This window comes from Gordionus sp. m RMFG-2023, chromosome 2 (assembly GCF_954871325.1).
Source record: "Gordionus sp. m RMFG-2023 chromosome 2, tfGorSpeb1-WG-v2, whole genome shotgun sequence".
Taxonomy (NCBI): domain Eukaryota; kingdom Metazoa; phylum Nematomorpha; class Gordioida; order Chordodea; family Parachordodidae; genus Gordionus; species Gordionus sp. m RMFG-2023.
Genome location: NC_088776.1, coordinates 11,247,786 through 11,273,670, shown reverse-complemented (window position 1 = coordinate 11,273,670; position 25,885 = coordinate 11,247,786). Strand labels below are relative to the sequence as shown.

General features: G+C 28.0%; 1 protein-coding gene across 2 annotated transcripts; it reads left to right on the top strand.

The window, feature by feature from the left end:
• The first annotated feature begins 1,239 nt into the window (after nt 1-1,239).
• LOC135923520 (uncharacterized) lies at nt 1,240-19,786 on the top strand. Of its 2 annotated transcripts, none has more exons than XM_065458317.1 (18): nt 1,240-1,374; nt 1,411-1,550; nt 1,596-1,697; nt 1,741-2,011; nt 2,059-4,055; nt 5,555-5,695; nt 6,069-6,240; nt 6,740-6,894; nt 8,983-9,259; nt 10,188-10,368; nt 10,555-10,927; nt 11,152-11,440; nt 11,677-11,910; nt 12,178-12,350; nt 13,084-13,189; nt 13,297-13,433; nt 18,737-18,991; nt 19,586-19,786. In XM_065458317.1, exons 1-18 carry the CDS (start codon nt 1,332-1,334, stop codon nt 19,757-19,759), a joined length of 5,220 nt encoding a protein of 1,739 aa, XP_065314389.1. In that variant the 5' UTR covers nt 1,240-1,331; the 3' UTR covers nt 19,760-19,786. The 2 variants fall into 2 exon arrangements, with proteins under 2 accessions (XP_065314389.1, XP_065314390.1); XM_065458318.1 differs by having other exon boundaries at nt 1,286-1,374; nt 1,417-1,550.
• Nucleotides 19,787-25,885: the final 6,099 nt, after the last annotated feature.

Genomic DNA, 25,885 nt, shown 5'->3' with positions numbered 1-25,885 from the left:
ATTTTGGCCAAATATTTTTAATTGAATCATCGACTACAAATGAGCGGTTGATTCTTCATGCCGTTTAACTGCCTTTGAAATACTCATATCCGAAAATCCTTTATCATTCCAAACATATTTTTCCTTAATAATAGGCATGACCAACAATATAGAGAATTAGAAAATCACATCCAATGAGCCATTCATATTTATCGATAGAAAAATTACTGATGCAAGTTTGGATTTCTTTTTTAAGTTTTGTAAAATTGGTTTTGGTCTTCCTTTTTCAATAATCAATTTTTTCGCATCAAGATTTCTTGAGTTAAATGATAATGTTAATAAATTTTCAATAATACAATTACAATTTTTAAACATTAATTAAGGATTTTAAAAACAAAAAAATTTTTTATTTAAAAAAAGTAAGATAAAAAATATTATGTATAAAAAAATTTTTTCTTTTTTATTTATTAAAAAAAAATAACCATTTTTTTATCTGCTTTCTCCATACTTATTTTTTAATAGTAAAATTATACAATACCATAGCATGATTTTCTCTTTATTTATTAAAAAAAATAAGCAATATTTAATTTGCTTCCCTCATGTATATTTTTTTTAACGTAGTAAAAATAATAGTAAATTTTTTAACCTAGTAAAAATAATAGTATTTCTTAATATAGTAAAAATAATATTAATCTTTTTAACGTTATAAAAATTATATTAATTTTTTTAACGAAGTCAGTTTAGCTTATTTAGTATAGTATAAAGATTATATTAAGTTTATTTGAGAATTTTGTGAGAAAAATTTCAAGGGAAGCAATGCTTCCTTGCTTCTATGGACGCTTCGTCACTGATATGTTATCATTAAAGGTATAAAAGTTGTATAAATAAATAATTAAAATATTTATTATTTTAACTATACCCAATGTATAAATTAAAGGATCACTTGGTTTTGACTTTTGACTTATAATTGATTAATTATAATTTTATAATTTAATTAATATTATAGATGAATATTATAATATTCGTTATAATTGAGCTTCTGATGAATTTTGATCGATAAGTAATATCGTATATATTTGTCACTTTTATGTGCAAAATTTGTAAATTATTATTTTCATTGAGTATGTTAATGTTGCTACAAATTATTAAAGTTATATAATTAAAATTACACGGATCATAATATTTAATAATGCATTTTTATATATTTGCTTTGTACCGAGTTTTAATTTAAATGTATGGAAGATGGTAACCTTTTATCAACTCGATTTTTTAAAAAAGGATGGTTTTCTATTTTGAAACAGATGATAGAAACTTGTATTTATGTTTTGGCCATCATAGATTAAATAATATTTATGGATGAACTCTTAGATACTAATAAATGTACATTTATGAATGGTAAATATATTTCAGTTATATATATATTCCAAATAGGTATAGAAGAAGATGGTTCAAATTATGATAAAAAAGACAAAGAGAAACCAAAACTTTATAATTATAAATTATTGGTTGACCCATTTTTAAAAGGGAACAATTCAAAAAAAATATATAGATTTGATGGTCATGTACCTGATGTAATATTAAATGTTTTATGTTAAATTTTTTAAATTTGATGATAGGATCCGACAGGGAGTTGTGTGATATTAAAAGATCCCAGAAGACAATTTACACATTTTTTATTCTCAAAAAAAATTGCAGATTTATTAATCCCTAAATTTAAAGTTATTATTTATTATATTCCAAAAATTATTTTATTATTATTAGCTTGATAAAAATTATGTGGGAATCCCACCATCTATTGAATTAACCATTACTAATCTTAATGATAATATTAAAGAAAAGTTTTTGGAAGATTTATGTTTAAAATTTGGTGCAATTGATGAACTTAAAATTTATTATCATCCAATCTCCAAGAAACATTTAACTATTGGCAGAGTCATATTTCAGCAACCAAAATTTGCAAAGCTCTGCATAGAAAAATTAAATAAAGTATCAGTTATGGGCAAAGCATTAAATGTGTTTCTTGATCCTTTAGGTATCTAATCTATCACATAAAAATTATATTATTTTTTGACAATTTAGGTAAACATTGCAGCAAAATTGTAGATAGCATCATTAATAGCAATAATGCACATCCATTTGATGTCAATCTATATTTAAGTGAAAATGTATATTTTGTTGGAGATCATATTCCAGATAATTTAAAGAGTTTTATTCCTCTTATCCTACCTAAATCTATCAACCATAATTTATCCAATTCTCTACCATCAATGCCAAAATATGATCCCAGACTTAAAAATGAACATAATATTATTAATAATTCCTTAAATATATCTAAGGAATCACCGCCAGACATTAATTTTGATTCTACCCAAAGTGCCTTGAATAGTTTATTTAAAAATAATAATTCCCAAAACCTCAATGATATAAATCAGAATGTTAACAAGTTTATTATCACAGATTCAAATGATTCCAAGGACTCCTCAAATTTTTTAGACTTAAATCATAATTCATTTAATGATATTTCTGATAAAGACCAATATGCAAAAGATTTCAATATGGAAATGCCATTTAAACCATATGAACAAGTGATTTCCAAAGTAATAAATCCTGAAATTGACATTTATGTTCAGGACCCATTGACTACACAAATAGAAATAATTGATGAAACCCAAGGAAAGGATTCCTTCAAATATGCTAAAGAAGAAAAATTTAATGTTGAGATAAATCAATTCAACGAAGAAAAAGATGTGAACCATTTATCCAATTCTAACAGACATAATGAAAAGTACACAAGTCATAATAAACTTTGGAAGAAACATGATTATAATCACAATCATAATAACAATACACACAAATATTCCTCATATATAAAGAGGGAGAAATTTGATAAAGGTAAAAAGAATAATACTTATGAAAAGTCATCATACTCTAAGCCAAGCGATAAATTTAGGTATAAAAATGAGTTTTACCACAACAAACACAGGCCACCTGAAAGGGAGTATGGTTACAAGACAAACAAAGAAAAGTATAACCATAATTATAATTCATTTAGCTCAAAGAGTAGAGATAACAGGAAAGTTATTATTAGCAATAGTTATCGTGGTACTCACCATCATAAGAGAGATAGAGACTATGACCAACATAAGAATTCTTTTAGAAGCCACAGTGATTCTTCCAAGAAAAGTAGTCTTCATTCCTTCAAGGACTCAAATCTCCTTGGGCACCATAGGCATGTTATAAAAAATAGGTCCAAACCGTATAAAGAAAACCTTATTAAAAAAGAGCCCAGTCAAGATAATTATGACCCGGGCGAGGACATTTGTAGTCAGATAGGGCCTATGACTGACGATGCCATTAAAACATTCTTGGCCAAATCTGAAAATATTAATCATTCTTTTGACAGTATCTCAACTAACAAGATGGACAATATTGTCCAGTCTATTAAAATAGAATTTGATGATGGTACAGAAGCCTGTGACAAAATGAGCCTTTCCCCTCTGAGCTCTTACAAAGAAGAAGAGAGTGATGGGGGAGATAGCACAAACAAGGACAGAATCATTAAAAGGGAACGACTCCTCTCTGACAAGGAAAAGTCACATAATTTGGCCAATAGTTCTCTACCTCACAATGCCAATGATGCCAGTACCAACGGCAATCTAAACATTAACAATCCGGATAATAAATTTTCTCCCTACTTTGCCGGTGTTCTAGCTCCTCACTTATTGCATTATCACCATCAAGGTTACCAAAATTATCCCTCCCATTTCCATATCCCTCTCGATACCTTTTCCGGCCAACACAACTTAAGCACAAACGAAGTTAGCAATCTCAATTCCGGTACACCTTCCTTTTTACTTTCCCACATGCTACCACCTCCCCCACCCTTGCCCTCTTACCTCTACCCCACTATGCTACCACCCCCTCCTTTTCCCCCTCGATTTGATCCATCTCTCAATAGTGGAAATATAGATAACAGTACATTTTACAGAGGATTTCCGCCACAAATACCCGCCCCTGTCTCCCAGCCTCAATATACTTTCACAACTCTCATGAAAAAGATCTCGCCTTATTATCAGGTCAATAAATTTTTTTTAAAAAAATTTTAAGTTTTTTCCATGCATAATTATTTGGCTTTCCTTAGTTTCGCTCTATAATATTATATCACAGATTGATAACAATCGATAAATTTCTACAATTTTTCTTAAATTATTTCTGTAAATTATTGTACATAAAATAAGGATGTTTTTTGATGTGTTGGGCAGGCAGGAATTAATATATTCAAAATACCAGATACACTTTTGAGTTTACGTAGGGTAGCATTTGAAGGGATTTTAATAAAATATGTAATAATATTCGATTATTTTTAAAATATGAAAATTATTCTGAATTAATACGACTAATAAGCAGACGATTAATTCTTTAATGTGCATACGTTTAAATATTTAGAATCGATTTTACAACGCTCTATTTGTTATCCTAGTATTATGGCCTTAGTTTTATTTCCATACTTTAATTAAGACCATCCAAGATTTTCAGATATATTATATAATATTTTCAGAGCTGGGCCTATTTAAAAATAATAATTTTAACAATTATGACAAATAACCCGTTGTAATTTAACACGGGGACGGGGAGGCATTTAACATTCATTCACTTCTTGATTTTCAATTTCTCATTTGAAACCATTTAATGACGGTCATAATTTTTTATATTCGTCTAAATTTAAAAACCTGTATCGGGCCCTAAAATGTTCTAAATTTTATACATATGCCGCCACTATAAAAAATAAAAAATATCTGCCTGGTTTATATTATATGGATTTTTTTTTAAAATTCCGGGTGCGCCAAATCTCAATTTTCAACATTTTCACATTTCTGATTTTTATATAAATTAAGCAAAAAAATAATACTTCTAGTTATAATAGATATAATAATTCTCTTTTATCAAATAGTATAAATACATTTTTTTTATCAGCTCTTTTGATATATCGGATCAGCTAATTTTCTTAATTCTAATTTTCTTAAAAAAAGGAGCGGTTCCAACTGGAGGTCTGCATTGGACTGGGTTTAACCCGGACACCCACCGGCCCATTGTTTAAAATATTTAACCCGTTCACCCACCCGCTAATTGTTTTTCTTTTTAAAAAAATTACCCGCCCACCTGCCAATTTGTCTAAAAATATTGTTTGATCCACCCATTTGCCCGCCCAATGTTAAAAATTATTTTATTGGTTGGTTTGGTTCTTTACTAATTTTATTTTAATATATTTTTACTTAAACTTATAAAATATACATTATTATGAAATAAAAAAAAAGGTTTTGAAGTTGTTTTTCATTTCGCTAGGAAAATATTTTAAATTCACCCTCCCATTGTTTTTAAACTATTTTTTTTAACCCGACCGCCCACCCACCCACTTATTATTCAAAATCTTTTAGCCAGCCCACCCACCTCTGCAGACCGCTTGTTCTAACATCAGCGCATCTCTAATAGTCATAATATTACACATGTACTTAAACTAACTGACATATTTGTATTATAAACACTTTATTTTTTTCTCCAAAATTAAAAATATTAGGGCATTATCATGAAAGTTATATCCAAATTATTCGAAGAATTGAACATCGTCATTAACAAAGATATCCACAAAATGCTCGTCCAAAAATCGGCGTTCACATTCTACGATAAGTGGTGGCAGGACAGCGAAAATATTTATCAGGTATAAAAAGTGGAGTAAAGTGTAGGGTAAAAAAATAGAGAAGATAGAATTGTTATCTATTAAAATTTAATAATAAAATAATTAAATTAGTAAAATTGGGAAATAATTGAATTAGATGATTAGGTCTTTAGAAAAATGAGTGGACATTTGGCTGATTAAAATCGAGGTGAGTTTTGTAATTTTATTTTAAAATTAGGAATGAAAGAATGGTAAAGAACACCGAAATTATGCGCACACACATTTCAAATTTAAAAAAATATATAGGATAATTTAATAAATATCTCCCAGCATTTTATTTAGCTAAAATTTTTCAAAAACCAGAAAAAATCGATAATTTGTTTTAAATCTAATATTTTACACGCTTTACTATAAGAATCGCAAAAACGATTTGGTCAACAATACTGCCTTTCCTCTCCCACCATCTTCTGACCCTTTTGCTATTTCGTCCAGTAACCTTCCGCCCAATCACATCTCGGAATATAATTCCACATCGAACTCAACGTCGAGAGACCAACAAGCCTCTTACATGACTGGCCGTTTTAATGGTTTATATTTTTTAGACTTTTTAAATTTCTGGTCCTTTCCGTGGGAAAGGTTACCATTTGGTTATACTGTACCACCTGATTTCCTGTTAATTTTATTTTTTTATGCCATTTATAACTTTTTTTGAAACTCATTTACCCAGAGTGTTGCTTTTTGCTTTAATGAAGAATGAAAGATAAAAATTTCTTTATAATTATTTGCATATTCTATGAATATTAATTTAACTCAAATGCAAAAAGATCTTTTTTTTTGCTGGTAATGATATTAATCATTATTTTAGACCCTTTTTATATTTTAAAATTTTATTATTATATGGTCATGCCTAAAGAATTGTTTTTTAAAATTGAATTTGAAACTCTTTTTAACCTAAAATAAAATGAAGTTGATTCTTGTGTGTGTCTGGCTACGGCTAGCATATATTATAAATTGGACACTTTTTAACCTTACCTACAGGTTGAGTTTTTCGTTGAATTAAAATTTATACTCTAAAATAATTTTCAGCTTTTAAAACTGGCGTTGACACTACGCAACTCCTCTTGAATTCTCTATTCGAGCCCTCCTTTTCAACAACGCAGTCCACCACTTTCAAACCTTACGAAAATTCATCTTTTAGCCTCGGTATTCGTGCATCTATGCCTAAAATGCCTTCCTTCAGGGTTAATATTTGACCACTATTTTTATTCATATTTTTTTCCTCTAAGTTTAAAAGTCCCCAACAGTATTAATATCCCCCTTTTTTTAAAGCTGTCACGCAAAAAATTCTGATAAAATTGTCTAACCACGTTTTCCTTATGGTTTTACACTTTCTTAGCTTTATTATTAAGGCTATCAATTTAAATTCCCCTAGGTTTGTGTTATCACTTTCCTATTATACAATGAAATATGAAAGCAAAGCATTTCCCTTATAATTTTTGTTTTAATTTAAGTTAGGGATTAACTCAGTAAAACTATAATACTTGATATGAATGAAATGTGAACAAAGATTTATTTATAAAACAAATAATCAAAATTAAATTATATGAAAAGAAAGCGTGATAATTCAAAAAGTATTTTTAAGTATAGTATTTTTCATATATATATTCAATCAATTTAGTATTTATTATTTAACATAAAGAAAATTAATATATAAGTTTACCATTATGTTAAAATATAGCCGCAAACAATATACAAAAAGATAAAATAATATTACTACATACCAATAAAAATTTAAAAAAAAAAATTCCAATAAAAATTTATATAACTTGTGTCAAAGGGTGTCCTAAAATATTACATTCTATTGGATAGAGGACATTATTGTAATTAATATTGATTCAATATAATAGAATACCATAATACATTACATTTTTTGTGGATGGGATTAATGTAATTGATAATGTCGACTCAATATAATAGAATACAATAATACGTTATATTACATATGGGAAGGGGATGGGATTATTGTAATTAATGTTGATTCAAATAATACAGTATATTATATATAGGAAGAGGATGGGATTAATGTAATTGATAATGTCGATTCAATATAATAGAATACAATAATATATTATATTACATGTGGGAAGAGGATGATATATTGTAATTGTGAGCATAAAAAAATATATAAATGTATGTAAACATGTATGATTCTATATAGGTTAATAATTGAAGTTATAAACAAGCTTGTCAACGATCTCTTATTTGATTGATGTGCCTTATAACAACTTTACAATATATCTTGATTTTCCATATGGTATTACTGATCCTTCCAATGACAATCTGCTCATGGCAATATTGACTTGTACTCTTTCACAAAAACTTAGTTACCTATAATTAATTCTTTTACAATCAGGCTCGATATCACAGTCATTATTTTCTAAAAAATCCATTTTCATCTCAATTTTCTACCTAACTATCTAGTTGCATGTGGAAAATTCTTTACCGAATGATTAACACTATTATAATTTAATAGAAAATCTGCTGCACTAACTCATCCCAACCCCCTAATCTTTAAATATATTTCTTGGCTGTACAAACAGCCCTCTCTGCCATCCCATTAGAGGAGGGGTAACTACCAGGAGTAAAAATATGTATAATAACCTTTGTAAAAATTTTTTGAATTCATAATACTTAAAAGCTGGTCCATTATCTAATACCAATTCTACTGGTTAACCGAATCTAAACAACTTTATATAATTTAATTATAGTGGTAATGGTGTTAATGTTTTTAACCTTGATAAGCCATCGAGAGTATCTATCAGTAATTATCAACCCATAATTTTTTTAATAGGTTCAAAAATCTATGTAAATTTGATACCAGGGTTTATCTGACTGCACCCAGTGATTTTGCCTAACTCTTGGTAATAGAGGTGCATTAATCATACAAGTATCACATCTAAACACTTACATTAATCCCATTTCTTTAAACATGTAATATAATGTATTATTGTTTTCTATTATATTGAATCGACATTATCAATTACATTAATCCCATTTTCTTCTCACATGTAATATAATATATTATTGTATTCTATTATATTGAATTAACACTACCATTTACATTAATCCCATCCACATGTATTCTATTATATTGAATCAACATTAATTACAATAATCGCATTCCTTTCTCCAATAAAATGTAATATTTTATGATATTCTTTGACATATGTTAATTTATGGCCGCTAACTATATACAAAAAGATAAATAATATAATATTACTTCAATTTTGATCACTTCATATATTCGTTCCTGCCTTTTATTTTACCAGAAAATCAAAAAGCCTCAACCCCAACCTTCACAAACGCCAACTAAAAACAAAAAATTCGAATCACTCAAAGATAAAGATGGCACAGTTAATAAAGCGAATAAAAAAGCTAGCCTTGATTACCAACCTGCCACGGATAACAAAGCAAATATCAAGACTAAGAAGAAAGGCGATCAAATTATTCAAGAATCCCCTAAGAACGCTTCACCCCTTGACGGTATTATCAAGGACGTGCTTGACGATAAAGAAATCGATAGAGATAAAGAAGAAAAAATACAAGGTAAGGGTTGTATTTTAGATTATGGAACTTGGATGAAAAAGGGTTCTAGTTCTTATCTGCAATTGTTAGAATTAGTGATCTGCAAGGCTCGACCCCCCCCCCCCCCGGTCCCGAATTTACTTTGATAGGTGAGTACTTTTTGAAAATATGGTTCCTGGCTAAGACAATTTTAAAAAAATTTCGGGCTGGGCCTAATGATATTTAGGCCCGAAGTAGATCTCTAGTTAAAATCTCTTTCTAGAAATTATAAAATGGGCTCCAGTTTTGGTTCCAATAAATTTTAAAAGAGGGTTCGAGTTCTGATTTTTAGATTTGTGGCAGTTCCAATCTGCATATTTTTATATTAATTAAATTAAATATCTTGGTATAAAAAATACCTATCTTATAAAATTTTTTTTTTACCACGAACAAGCAATGATATAATGACCAATAGGTTTTTTCTTGTTAACGGTGAATTTAGGGGAAGGTGATTAAATATTTTTTTACGAATAAATAAATTACCCGTTGACAAGTTTTCCAAGATATTTTGAGGAAAAAAGTTGACAAAGGTAATGACTGGCAAAATTGTTTTATAACATTTAAAAAGGAGATGATCCTGCTTTTTAATATTATTATTTCAATTTTTTTAAAATAATTCTATTTTCCCCTTTTCCTGTTCCCATATTTTAACCTAATTATTGTTTGCCACTTAAAAAGTGCCAATAATAACGCGATTCTAAAAAGTGCTTAACTTAGTTTTAAACCAGTTTTTTTTACTTAGAGGTCGAAGTCTTTTGTTTTACCTAGTTAGGTAAAAACTAAAAATATTAGCTAAAGTTTAAGCTGTGCTATTTCATCTATTATAAAAATATAAAAAAATCTAACTCACGTTTTCGTTTTAAATTATGCTTAAAATGAATAAACCTCTCTTTTCTTGATAATTCGATAGACTTGGAAAGAGAAGACGACATCGATTCTGTTCTCAGCGATTCCTCTTATCTTTCTTCTCATCTAGATGACATGGGAGAAGTAGCAGAAAGACCAGATTCGGAAACCGAAATTCCTAGCTCTTCTATCGATGATTCCGAAATCGAGGAAGAAAACGGAACCCTTAAAAAAAATTCTCACAAGTAAATTTTGATACTCGAGATTAAAAAATCTTAATCTCATCATCACTAGGAATAAATTATGTTATTTATGCGCTTTTTTAAGTTAAGGAAGAAAATCAATTTTATTATATTGATTGGCTTTTTTCATTACTTTAGATTTAACATTTAATAACACATGTATTAACAATTTCTCAAACATAATTTTAGGATCAAATTCAAGGAACGAGTCAGTATATCCGAAAATTCATGTTCCTTAGACAAATCCTATCTTTCGGATAATGAAACGAAAGACTCTACGCGACAAATTCCAACAACTACTAAAAAGCAAAAAGGGATCAAACAATTCTTAGTCGACGAAAACGCCAATCACGCTTTCAATGATATCACGAGAGCCGTAAGCATCAAAGCGAATTACGATGCTACTAAAGAGGACCTTAAAACAACGGCATCGATTAAAGAAATCATAAAATCGAAGGTGGCTAAACCCGAAAAAGTCAAAAGTAGCATTGGGGGGTTGACAAAACCTGTTACAGACACTACCAGTTTTACTGCTATCGACGAATCAACCAACGAATTTGTTGTAAATCAGATTTATATATTAAACTTTTATTCCTGGCATCTAGTATCTTATGCGTCTGCCAAATTATGGTTCTATTAGACCCTAATTAGATAAGATATACTCCGTAAATTATCTGAATTTAGTTTATTAAACAGATTTCGAAAAACATAGATCAAAAATGTATTTTAATATAAAAAAATTTCTTAAATAACGAGAAATCTTTATTCTGTTTACTATATTATCAGGATATTACTGACAACGAAAAGAAACTCAAACGAAAGAAATCTTCGGATCCAAAGTACAAAGAAAGCTCTAGGAAAGCTAAACTCAAGAACAAAGAAAACGTCCTGGCGGATAGAACCAACAATAAAGGAGTCGAAAGAGTTAACCAACACGTTTATCAGAACAAGAAACCCCAAAAACCGCTCGTGGAAAAACTGCTTTTATCTGAACATTGTTACTCACTACCTCCCGCCGTTCCAATCAAACAAAATACAACTTCTACAAAAGAAAGGCCTCCTAAGATCTATACCGGTAAATTTAAAAATTGTGAGCTATAAAAGTAGTTAGTAATGGATGCTTAAGAAAATTTTGATGATAAATTAACAATATTAGTTGAGGTATTAGGAATATTATTTTTATCTGATTAACAAGACCAATTGATTTAAAATCACAACATTTTATATCATCAACAATTTGGAAATATTTTAGCATTATGCCTTTTTTAATCCTTATCCTAATATTCACAAAAAATTTTTTTTTAAAAAAAGCCCCCAAATCCGCTATCATTACTTACCAGGCTCGCGATGCTATAGAAGAAATGAAACTCTTATACGATATGTGGAACCCTGGTATAGACTTGGAAGATATCGCTTACGTCAGGAAATCCTATGAACGATACTTAGCTCACCACAGAGCCAACAATTCGACGTTCATCCTGAATGCCAACAATAAGACGGGTGAGCTGGTTTGGCTTGAATACACCCACTGGGTTCCCCATATGGATATCCTTTTTATTTTCGTTGTTCATACAAATTATTTTAAATCTAACCAACAATTATAAATTACTGAGTAGCTCAAAATTTTTACCTTGTTAAAAAAAATTTTAAACATGGTTAAGGTTAGTAGGTGTTACAATTGATATGAGTGTGGGCTAGAATGCCTGCTTTTCGAATTATATATTTTCCAGCACATGATTCCTTAACTCTTTTTATCTTTCTCATTCTTTGGGGCCTTCCTGGAATGAAATTTTCAATATCGCTCGTGTATACCTACCCATAGCTATGAACCTCCCACTAAAAAGAAGAGGAAGAAGGAGAAATCAAGGGGCATCCTCAGTAACGATTCCTTGCAATCTCTCACAAGTACTAAGAGCGGGAGCGCCAGAACGGAGGGTTATTATAAGATTACATCCGAACAAAAAACGGCACTATATTCGTTAACGGTTAGATTTTATATTTTTAAATTGGAATTATTTTTATTAATATTCTCTGACTGAAACGGTTTTGTAATAACGAATATCGTTTCTGTTTTAGGCTCAGATAAAAATAGCGGATTAAAGTTCAGGGTTGGTTCTTAAAAAAAAATTTATATCCGTTCTATTTGAACCTTTAAAAATGAGTCGAATCTTTACACATGTAAAGGAAAAAGAATAATTTTTAAGGTTGAGTACTAACTTGAGGAGCTGACCTGGCTACTACCAATAATGTACAAAAATATCTAAAATAATTACTGATACTTGTCAATCAAAACCGATTATTAATCATCTTTTAAAGAGTTGATTACCAAAAGGCTCAAGAATTTGTTTAGAGATTCAGGTTACAAATTTTTTTAAAGGTTTAGGTTCGTTTTAAGTTATATGTTAAGAAATTTATAATTTTATCGATAATTGTATTAAAGCAATATTTTTAAGAAATCTTGGTTAAATGATCGCCCCCCCCCCCACAAAGAAGCTATCTTGTTTTTATACCAGTTAATAATGATAAAATAGAAAATAAATTAACTAGTTAATTTTATTTTGGCGAAAATCTTGATTTAACATTTTTTTTCAAAAATCGACTAAATCAAGGTTTTTGAAAAACAGTACACAGAACCTTAATTTTTAAAATTTATTTAAATGATAAATCAATATTATATTATACATATTTATTTTTTTAAATACATGATATATTAATCAGAACGAAAAGAGGGCAGATACACCTTTCAAAAAATTGAACAATAATCAGACTCACCTCAATGATACCTCCTCGAGCAGCAATTTAAACAATGCAAAAAATATCACAGGTAATAATTAAACATTTCAAAAAAAAAAAATTATATTTCAATGTATTGTAATAAGTTATATTATACAAAATAAACTTTATTTAAAATTCACACAAAACACGATATAGGTATAACTAATAATCAAAGAAATTTGTTACACCACCTCAATACTACAACCTCCAGACAAGTGAGAAGCGAGTTTAGGAGGCAAGTTTGGTCTAAGAGTCAAGAGCTCGGCGATCTGATTAAATTTAATCAGCTAAAGGTTATGATTCTTTTGTTATACCCAATTTTTTTTTGAGTAATAATAATCAGAGACCTACAGGCCTGGCTTCCAAACCCGATTCGACTTTAAAGGGGCCGAAAAGTAGTATAATTTAAGAATCGGCTGGGCTTGAATATTTATAAAAATGAAAATCTGGGCTGGGCCGATTTTTAAAAAATAAATTGGAAATATCAATTAACCGCTTGAGAAATGTTAGAAAATCACATAGAGCGTTTAATATTCACAACTCAAATTAGGGAAATAAAATTCCGTCGATGCTAAAATTTTTCGTAAAATTCCCTATTTTTACTAAAATTTTGACCTCTGCAGGTTCCTGATAATTATACATTTTAAAAAAATCTTCAGCCGCAACTAGTTTAGCAATCATCCTCAACATAACTTATTTGGTCCTCATATTCTAAACTGATTAAAATGCCCATAGTAACCATTATTACCTATTATTATGGCTCAAAATGGCTTCCTTTGAGTTTAGTAAACTAAGGCTGTGTAATAGATCGGTCAAATGCGATTCAGTCATCAATTGAATGGCCAAATATATAAATTTTTCTAAAAATTGTTTAATAATTTAATTAAAAGATTCGAAAATATAATATTTATATAATTTAGCCTATTGTTACGAAACCCAAGTGTATTAGTAAATAGTCATATGCTAAAATATTTTAAGCCCCATATGTATATATCTATACACAATTTAACCTACCCCATATATGTATTTTTATAGAAATTGCAGATAGGATAAATAACATATATTTCAAGACGAATTTTAAAAATTGTGAAATCTATATAGCTTTAAAAGTAATTAGTCAAAATTAGATCTTCGCCTATATCTAATATATACCAACCCTAATATCCCTACATCAGGTATTGGACTTTATGCAGTTTCCTTTTATATTAATCAATTTTAAATATCGTTTCGGTATGTGAATATTTACCGATATGGTTTTCCATGACAATAATTTATAAATAATACTTTCTATTTTTTAAATCGAGTTTTTTTGCAGTCAGCAATTTATTTTTGTGAGATTTATGTACGTTCAGTATCCGTTATGGGCTTATTATTCTTAAAATATGGCATTTTAACATGTAATGGAAATCTAGTATCGCTGAATATATAAATTATTTATTTTAAAAATCGTATTTTTTTATTTAAAAATATTTATAGAAATGACATATATTAAAAACTATATTAAAATAAATTATATATGTGTTTAAAGTTGTGTTCCCAAAAAGGAATAAAATTATTTATATTTAAAAATTTCGATTCTTATTTTTTGTCTAATATATAAAAGTTCTATCGCTTCTTTAATGTAATATTTAATTTTACCTCCAAGAACTTTTAAAAACTTAAATTTTATAGGCGAAAAAGCCTTTAGTGGATATGATTATTGGGATGAAAATAATATTGTTGAGATACTTATATTTTTTTGGTTTCAGTCTGGGTAAGCAGATTATGTTAGTGCTTGAGTGGATTTAATATCATCTCGATATATCTACTTGCTGCTCAAATCCTAGCAATCATTATGTTACATACATATTCTAAATTATCTAATCTCACCAATCAACACATTATCGATCAAAAAATCACATTTTATAATTCTCCATATTAAACGCTCCTTATTTTGGAATATGGTTTTATCTTAAGCTTTGCTAAACGAATGGGGAATACTGCATACATTTTTCTTCTGCCCTTGGTATTTGAATAAATTTATTGAATTTTCCTCGCAGCTTATACTTCTCTTTTTATATCTCTACCTGATTGATGATATAGTTCAAATTTTTACCTTTCATATGATTATCCATAAAATGGAAAATGATGATGAGCATGAAATTGATATATTTATACTAGAGTGTTATGCAAAGTCATAGCGACCAATTATGAGGCCAAAATAATTACTATTATGGCGAACTTGTACCTATTTTTTTTATCATAAAGAGATCAACAAAATTATAATATCCTATTTGTATTATTGTCATCCACCCGTTATGGCCTAGCCATGGTAAATTTTTTTTATAAACGGTTTGGCTTAACATATGAATGTATCCATATTTTTAAAAATCGATGGATAGAATGTGATGAGAAAAAAAATCTCCAAAAATAGGCCTTTGGAGGAAGCCTCCAAAACTCAAGAAGATAAAGTTTGCATATGGTGATCACTATTATTTCCATTATTATGGTAAATGGTAATTAATGATACCTCCAATGATTTCCAGTTTAATGCGCCTTTATCTTATGCATTTATTTTTTTTTAAAAAATTGGCCCGGGGTAAAAATATTATAGAAAATGAGGTTTTTTTTTGTTTTATCAAAATAAAATGATTAGGTATTTTTTTACTTCATTAAACTTTGTAAAAATGTCTTTATTTATGTTTTTTTTAATTAGGAATTTCGGGCCAAGCTCAGGCTTAAATTTTTTTAAAACATATAATTCTATTTTACCTTCATCAGCTATGGTTGAGAGAATATTTAGCTTTGTGAATATAACTTATTAGGCCAAATAAGCAACCAAGATATATTACTGGATAAACTTTATATAAATAATCGTTAATTTTTTTGAATATAAATGTTTAAAATTATTATAGATATTAGAATTGTTATTTATTATTCTTTCATAAACTTTTAATATTGAATTTCATATATACTTATTTTTGAACCGAAAACTATGTTTGCAATTTATTATATAATATGCGATTTTTTTGCTGCTATAACTACGCTTGCAATGTTTTAAATATTATATTAGATTTTTTTAAAAAATCACTAATAAAAAATGTTATATAAACTATGATAAAGATATTCATTATAATATTTGTAATAAATATTTTAGTATATTTATCTTTATGAAATTCTTAAAAGTATTTTTGTATTTAAGAGATTTTGCATCGTATTTGCATTTTAATACTTTTATTTGACAATTTGATTAACCTTGACACAAAGTTTATGTAGTTTTATTTATCACCTCTTTTATAATGTATGTAAATGGATGTATGTAACTTGGGAAGTTGTCCAATGATAAATTTGCACTTCTTCATCATTAAATGAATAATTTCCGAAGAAGTCGCCAATAATTAAATAATGTTATTTTTTAAATTATTTTTAAGTTTGGTGTGGAATGTTTTTTCGTGTTCTCAAATAAATGAATGGCCTATAAAAATAAATCGTTTTCTTGAAATTTTAAAATAAATTGGTCGGAAGATTGGGAGATAGTCTCCATTGTTGTTATATCCCCCGAAACCATTTTTATAAAAGTAATAAGGATGTATCATCTTCTATCAAGCTATCTCTCAATGCTTACTTTAAAAGTGAAACTCCATACTCTTTAACAATTGCCAAAATCTATCATAGTATCATTTGGATTTTCAAAGCTTAAAACGTGAAATCTATATTCGAAGCAAAAGGATGGATATCATATGCATTTTTTAGGAACATGCACCAGAATGTTCCTGATTTTAGGTTGCGAATTATCGAATTTAATTAAAAACGATTAAAATGGCAAAGAAGGGGATATATATTAAAAAAATTATGTGGTTGTTATGGCGCAATGATTTGTAATCTACCAACCTGTTATTTTGATGAAGTAAAAGAATTTTATGGCGTTTCACCTTTAAAAGAACGCGTCTAGAAAATGTTTATAGAGAAATATGTGACCCCTATATTACTTTCGAACAATGTGTTGCAGTGGATAGTTAACATTTAGAACCAATTTCCCAAATTTCAGGCGAATTTCTAATTTTCTTTTTTTGAAAATGATTATCCACGTCCGCCATTTTTTTTATTTACGATCATCAAAATATATTCCACATCGAACTTAAAATATGATTTAGAAACTATCAGTGTTTAATTATCGGCGACGTATTTGAAGATTATTCTTTATTATTGTTTTAAATATCATTGCACGGCATTCCAAGTTACATTGCATCCATTTGAAATTTACATAGAAAAGGTGATAAATTAAATCACCTAGATTTTATGGCGATGTCAGAATTCCTAAATCACATATATTATATCGTACCAAATATTCCGTTTAATTCATTTTCTTATGTAATTTAATACCACACAGAAAAGTAGTATACAATTTTTCCTATTATTCATTCAGCTGCTTTAATATAAACGAAGGATTTTTTTAATCAATGCTTGTTAACCATCAAGTTTATTTTTTTGTATTCAATGGTTTGACCCCCCCCCCCTCCCCCATAACTCATTAAAAGGCTCTGTGATATCTTAGTCAATACCAAAAAATTAGTTGTCAAGATAATTTATCCGTTAAGGTATAAAATTCGCATATATCAACAATCAGGAGTGCCAGAAAAGAACAAGCTCTTGCGAGAGAGCCAGGGACAGGAAAAATACACGCATTTTTTTTCTTCTCATTTATTTATCGAAGCTATATATTAATTTAGAGACGTTTATCATGAGTCAACTCTCATTGTCAATATTGGAAATAAAAAAAAATCCCTTAATATTTCTTTAAAAGAGTGAGTAAAGCTACAAAATGTACCAAACTTTTATTTTTGACATTATTAAAAAATGTTAATGTTGGAATTTTCGTCTTGGATAAAGGATAAGCTTTTTTTATGGTAGTTATACAAAATGTCAAAATTAAAAGGGGGATTGGCCAAAACATTATTGAAAGGAATTATTCTAACTAAAGACCTTTTGGCTCTTGGATAAAGGAAATCTTTCTTAAAGTATACAAAATATTAACAAAATTAAAAAGGGACGTTCAAAACGTTCAAAGGGAATTATTCAACTATAGGACCTTTTGGTTCTTGAATAAAGGGACGGCTTTTTTTTATAATAGTTATACAAAAAATTTAAATGGATCGGCCAAAGTTATTAAAGGGAATTACACTATTTATTTTTTAAGACAGTATTAATATTTTGCAAATAATTTAATTATCAAATTATATATTTATTTATTAAGATTCAAATTAATAATGATCACAAATTCTTTTGTTTTTTATATTTTAAATTAAATAGTTATTATAATTTAATCCATTCTTGCCATGCTGCAAATATATATTTAAATAAATATTAAATAAATTGCAACTGAATTAATGGATAAAATAGGTATTTGACCAGATAAATATTCTTTCCATTTATTTACCACATTTGAATGGTCAATTGACCAACTTGCTAACCCTTAATTAATTTTTTAAATCAAATTACGCGGAACAAAAAGCTATCATTTTTATTAAAATTTAAAACAAAAAAGTTAACCTTATAAACTATATTTAGGTAAGAAAGAAGAATCATAATTTTAAATTACACATTTTTATCCCTTTAGGCCCGCAAAAAGCAACTGGCTTTTAAGAAAAGCCGAATACACGATTGGGGGCTTTACGCGCGCGAAAACATAGCGGCCAGCGACGAAATGATAATAGAATACGTCGGGGAAATTGTGAGACAATCTATCGCCGACAAAAGAGAAAAATTGCTTTACTCCAATTGCAGCAGTTATCTATTCCGGGTAGATTCCGAGACCATTATCGACGCTACGAAGTGCGGGAACCTGGCCCGGTTTATCAACCATTCGTGCAACGTAAAAACGCATCCCTTTTTTTAAATATTTTGGCTTAAGTTATACTTGAATTCTAAGTGCGGCTAACGCATTGAAGCGGGGGATAGAGTGGAGGAGAGGGGCGCATATCTAAGAATGATGCCTTTATTATTTTTTTAAATAGAAAACTCAATATTGACTATCTAAGATTAGCAATTTGTCAAGATATCATTGTGTATTGAAAAATTTTTCGTGGCATCATTTTAAGTTAATTTTGATATATTTTTTGAGTGGAGGCACACTTGTAAACAAAAAGTGTGAATAATAGCTCTACTCCAATTTTAGTACGCTTATTTGGACTAAACGCTATTTGTCCAATTTCATTATTATTTTTTTCTCTAAATTATATCGGTAATTTCATTTCTAAATTCTTTTAAAATTTTGATATTTATAAGAATTTGCCCGATTAAAAATTTATTGCAATTTCTTTTTTAGTATATATTTTTTTTGTTCATCCCATTAATACATATGGCAATTATAAATATAAAACTTAGTCCAAATTCAGGTAACCTATTATTCATTTCTATATTTCATTACAAATATAATGTTTTTTTGATATACCTTACATAAAAAAAGCCTAACTGTTACGCCAAAATAATAACTGTCGGTCAGGTCAAAAAAATAGTCATATATTCCAAGCAACCCATCAAAATTGGCGAGGAAATAACTTACGACTACAAATTTCCCATAGAAGACGAAAAAATACCCTGTCTTTGCGGCGCCTATAATTGTAGGGGTACCCTGAATTAATTCTAAAATGTCGGGTTCTCAACGAACACCTTTCGAAGGTATTTAATTTTTTAATATTGTTAATATATTGTGTTTCGCTTATCTTGATATAAAAATTTTATTTTTCATGATGGGAAAGAAGTATAACATTTATTGATAATTTATCGTTAAGTTATTACCAGAACATCACATCATAGACTAGGTTATGACGGGGAGTGAATTTTGGTCAAAGAATTAATAATAGGTTTATATTGACTCAAGTATCCCCCCTCCCCCGATGATGTCCCCCCCCCCCCCCGATGACTTATGTATGGCAACTCATAATTGTTTATTGGATAAGTGATTACCTAGGTTACCATTAGGCCTACGTGAGCTTGTTTTTAATATGAATAATATAGTTGGGTAAACCGATTTATTTTGGGTAATACTGAGCCGATATTTTTTGGATAATCATAAGCCGTTTTTTGGCTCTCATGAGCTGATTATTTTTAGCTAAACCTAAACTGTTTTTATTGGCTATGAGCTTTTATTTTTTGGCCAAGCTTGAGCCATTTTATTGTGACCAAAGCTAAACCTGAGCTTATTTATTTTGGCTAAGGCCAAGCTTGAGCCGTTTTATTGTGACTAACCTGAGCCTATTTATTTTGGCTACTAATTTGATTTGCTACTTTAGCTATTTTTAAATGCTTAAGTCTAAACTTAAGTCAAATTTATTTTATTTTCTCTCATATTTTTACAGTTTTTATTAGTGAAAATAGCTAATAATGAATATTTTTAAATTTTTTTAGTTATAATTCAATGATGTATAATTCAGAAGAGCATATATGGCATTTTTAAACTTTACAATCTATAGGTAAAAATGTATATTTTACTTATAAAAATTTATAATAATGAAATTCATAAGGGTGAATCATAAGATAAAGCTTACATATTTTTTAAATTTTTATTGCACCCCAATATAATAATAAATGTTTCAGTTTTAAAAAGTCTTCAGAGTTTTTTGTAGTATAAAATTATTTACAAATACTTTGAATTGAACCAAGTAAATAGAAGCAAATATAATGATATTTTTTTATCAAAAAAATCAAGCTCAATTAGTTTTATTTAATTGACGACATTGTCTAAATAAAACATTTGAAATATCATTTTTACCTATTTTCATTAAAAAATATGTAAAAATTTTTAAAATCTCGAATATGACTATTCTCATACTTAATAATAATATTATTATTGAATTTACACTAAAACAGTTATAAATTAATATTTGTTTACACCTATTTTCATTAAAAAAAATTGGAAAAATGACGAATATGATTATTGTCACAAATTCAAATAACTACAGGTTTTCCTAAAATAGGGAGATTGGAGATTATATTTCTTGAATTACATTATTATAATATTTTCTCTAAAACAGATTTAGATATTACCTATTTTCATTAAAAAACATTAAGTTTTATAATGACGAATATGACAATTATTTTTACCCTTCTGAATTAAATTATTACTAAATTTACAGTAAAGAAGGACTTTGGCCAATCATAACCACCTTAAGCTCAACTTTAACCCATAAAAATCAATTTAAGCTCAGCCTTATTCAAAAAATACCGGATTAAATTTAGCAGTAGCCAAAATAAATTGGCTTAGGCTTAGCCTAAAAAATCGGCTTAAATTTAGCTTTAGCCAAAAAAATCAGCTAGGCTAAGCCGGTTATCCAACTATAATGAATAGTCATGCAACAGATCTTCAAGAAGATCTCAAATTTTCTTTAAGATAAAAGAGAAAGAAATTTATAAAATATATGAGGAAAATTTAACCTTATGTGTGTAAGTGGAAAATGACAATTATTGCATAGATTGTGTTCCCTTCTGGCTCATCTTAGCTACTATACAATTGACATTCGTCAGTTCTTATAACTCCTCTTAAATTAATTTTACAAAATAACACATCTTATGTGTTTAATATTTAAGCTATAAATGATTAATGGTGGAAAATAAAAAGTAGACGATTTTATAAAAAATCATTTGATTTATTTATCGCTGAATTTTGGGATAGAATTATATTTAAGAAAAATATTTTAAGTGCCCTCTTTAAAATTTAATCATACTATTGGGGAGGGGGGGGGGTAAATTCCTTCTTATCTTAACATAGCTTTTATTTTTTATGCGTAATTTTTTAAAGTCGATTTATATAAGATTAAAATAAATAACATTTTTTTTCACATTAATTTTGGAAGGGTTTTTTTAACTGTAAAAGAAGTGAATAGATTTTGACCTAAATCAACAAAAGTGGAATTATAGTTTTTATAACCTTGTAATAATCATGCGACAAATTTCTATGCCCAATACTTCTGTATACATTTATCGAAATAATATATGTATCTTTTTTTTGTAGATTGTGGAATATAATAAATATCTGGATTTTTATCATTTCGACACAAAATTATGCATGTAGAGAAGAATAAAATTATATATATTTTGTATATAGCAAATTGAAATTATAAAAGTATTTGTATATCATTGTCATCTGTAATTATAAATTAATATCAAAAATATTATTATGCATTATTTATTAATACTTTGTAGTATAATATATTATATTGTTTCACAATTGTCCAATCCCATAAAAATTTTATAAAGAAAAATTGGGATTGTGTAAATAATATAAATTTCGTGTCTGATTTGTATATTGTGAATATAAAATATGTATGATATGATAAAAATTATAAATAAATTCAATTATATTTTATTTGTTATAGTCCATTTGTTTTAAAAATCATAATTCCTTTATATCTGATTAACAATCTTAATTAGTAAATATTATCAATATTAACAAAAAAAACAGTAATTTATCATATTTCTAATTAGATTATAAAGTATTCTTTAAAATTTTTTAATCATTCTTAAATTTCACTCAATTATTATATTGCTCATCCAATCTATATAATGTTCAAAACAAAAAAATTACCCCATCTATAATATCGCTTTTTTTAAATTCAGTATTTAAATAAAAAATATAAATTAACTTGATATATTACTCTATTCTATGAGTATGGAAATACTAAATGTTCATCATTTTCGGTCTGTTATCCAAAGTCATTTATTCTTTTTACTTTTTGTTAGGGGTAAGATCGGAAGTGTATTGCGAGGAGGGCTAAGCCCCCAGCTAATTTTTTCCTATTTTAGTCCACTTTCCAAATTTTGCTGAGAGGCTAAGCCCGCCCCCCCCCCCAACCCATCCCACTCTAAAAAAAATCAATTAAAATTTTTATCCCATTTCTCCCTATTGTCATCTTTTTCATATTTTTTTTATAGCGACACAAAAAATAAAGAAGCCTAAAAGTTTTATTTCGCTGCCTCTCAACTTTATTTAAAGTATAGAGTGAGGTTCAACACCAAGTATTGGTGATAAATAGCTCCATATTTAACAGGGTTTGAGCATACTTTAAAAAGCTAAATTAATTCGCTGAGACTCTCCCTCCCCCAAATAATTTTAATATATTTTTTTTAAAATATCACTTTTTTTTATTGCCATAAAATTAAAATTTTAAATAGTCAAAAATCTTTTACATATTCTTTATATAGCAACAAAAGATAAAGAAGCAAAAAGTTTCAATTTTAAATACTTTTGGATGCCACCACCGCTCCGGCGTTATTTAAAGTATAAAATGAGGTTCACCACCAACTAGAGGGTACAGGTTTTGAACATACTCTAAAAAAGTTTAACTGAAATTCAAGTGAAGGAAGAAATATAAAAGGTTCGAGGACTTATAATTTTTAAATCTTTAAAATATATTTTTAATTATTGGGCAGTCCCGCTAAGTGAATATATGTCTAGGAAAAAATTAAGCGAGCAAATGTCCCGCGAAAATAAAAAGGTTAAATAATCTCGCCAAAAATCCCTCTAAGTATTCATAAATTTTAAAATTTCATAAAGTATCTGGTTTATGAAATTTAATATTAAATAAATTAATATTAGAAAAGCAGTTGTATATTTCATTCAAAATTTATTAAATAACTTATTTTTTGCTAAATTTTGATATATGACTGGACGCGAATGGTGAAATAGAGTTGCAAGGAATAAAGAGTGAAGAAGTATGCATTTAAAAAATGTTAAGGTACACTTGATGATGCAAATTCTTCAAGTTCATGTAACGAAGAAACCCTTTGACATTGAATCAATAACCATGAAGTGTTATAATTAATTAGATCGAGAAATAAGGTAATAAACTTAAAAATGTCCTTAAAAGATGACTTTCGCTTATTCCGTCAGTAGAAAGACTTTAAGAGCATATTTAAAAAATCAGAAATCCACCAATAATTTTAAAATCACTTATCCAAGAAAACTTAACAAAAGCCTATCTGGACATAATCTTAACTGTATGCGACTATTTACATAAAATAAAAATGCTTGAACCCAATGAAGTTATAATAATTAATTTACTATCAATTATGGAGGATGTGATTGGTATAATAAAGACTCAATATTAGCATAGAATTTATGGTATAATTGTAAAATTGTCATTTAGCCATTCGAATCAAAGAAGGAAGTAGCTCAGAATTATGACAATTTTCCAATTTATTGAGAAGGATATGATCTAATGACAATAAATATAAATATTTTGAAGTTATTCAATGATACAATCAAGTTCGAACATTTTGAACGAATTGTAGATAGCTCTAAATTAAATATCTATGATATGTTTAGAGAATTTATTACACTCTCCAATGCGTAATACGGAGTATTTTTTAAACTTATCTTATCAAAATTATAGGTGAAATTTAAGCAATAAACATATAAAAATTTTATAATTATGTATTTACAATTACCCATTCAAATGTGGCCACAGAGAGAGTAGTTATTCGCTCTAATTTATTGTAAGCCGAACTGTTGGTAAAGCAAAATTTTACATTAATTTCGACGCGGTATTTATTTCCAAAGATATGAAACTTTATATAATAGATATATGTAAAAATTTGTATTAAATTTTTTTTATATCTTGACTTTATAATAAATATGCATATTATTTAAATAAAATTGATAAATTTAAATTGACACCCTTACTATTTATTAATTATAGAGGTAGTGTAAATTATAGTATTGAAAGAGAATCTTTTATTACATACGAAAGAATAGATATCGAATCTTAATAAATAATAAGTAGTTTAAATATATTCTTATTTCGAGAGTAATGCAAATTAATCAGAAATGAATCACGAATGGGGGAAGAGGAATATTGTTCGAGAAAACGAATTTATAAGTTTCAAAAACATACGATGCATAAGAATAGATATAAATAATAATAAACTTATGAAAAACATTATGTTTTTTCAGTGAGTTTTACAAAATAATCAGCATTAATAGACGAAAATATTGTTGGGGAGATGAATTGACTTCAAAAAATGTAGGATTTTTAAGATGATTAGATGAGAAAGAAACTAAAATATTAAAAACTATAGGGCTCATAAAAACATATCTATCTTCCTTGCTATCCGATTGGTAATGAAATTAGCGTCTACATGATAGGATTTTCACTGGATGCAAACTCCCTTCAAAAACCTATGCCTGCCCCCCCCTAAAAAATTTTCGCCACCTTCGGCGGCGATGTTTTTTATTTTTTAATGTCATCTTTTTAATTATAATGATACTCTTTCAGAAAATTTGAAAAGAATAACTTAAATTATTTTATCTCTACTTTTAACTTTCGACATTTTGCGATTATAAAGGAGTTAATTTTAGATAATAAATTCAATTAAAACCCCCATCATTTACAATTAATTCATTATTATAGCATTATGAGCTTGCTGAAAATGTCTAAACCTTTTAAATTACATTTGAAAGGATAGCAGAAGGTTTTATTTGGAAAATAGTGTCTATTATTGTTTGCAATATATAGATTTGGTTGATGAATTGCATTATAATAGGTCTATAATAAAAGTATAAATTTTTACAGAAATAAATTTTATTCTATTTCATCTCAAAATTTAATAGATAATCCACTAAAAAATTTATCCTACCCCCACTAAATCCGCCTACCCCCTACCCCCCCTTAAGAAAAATAGAGTGCAAACTGCACCTAACCCCCTTCTCCCGTTTATGTAGACGCTGATTGAAATTTCCGTGATATATAGCGCATATGCCCTCTGGCGT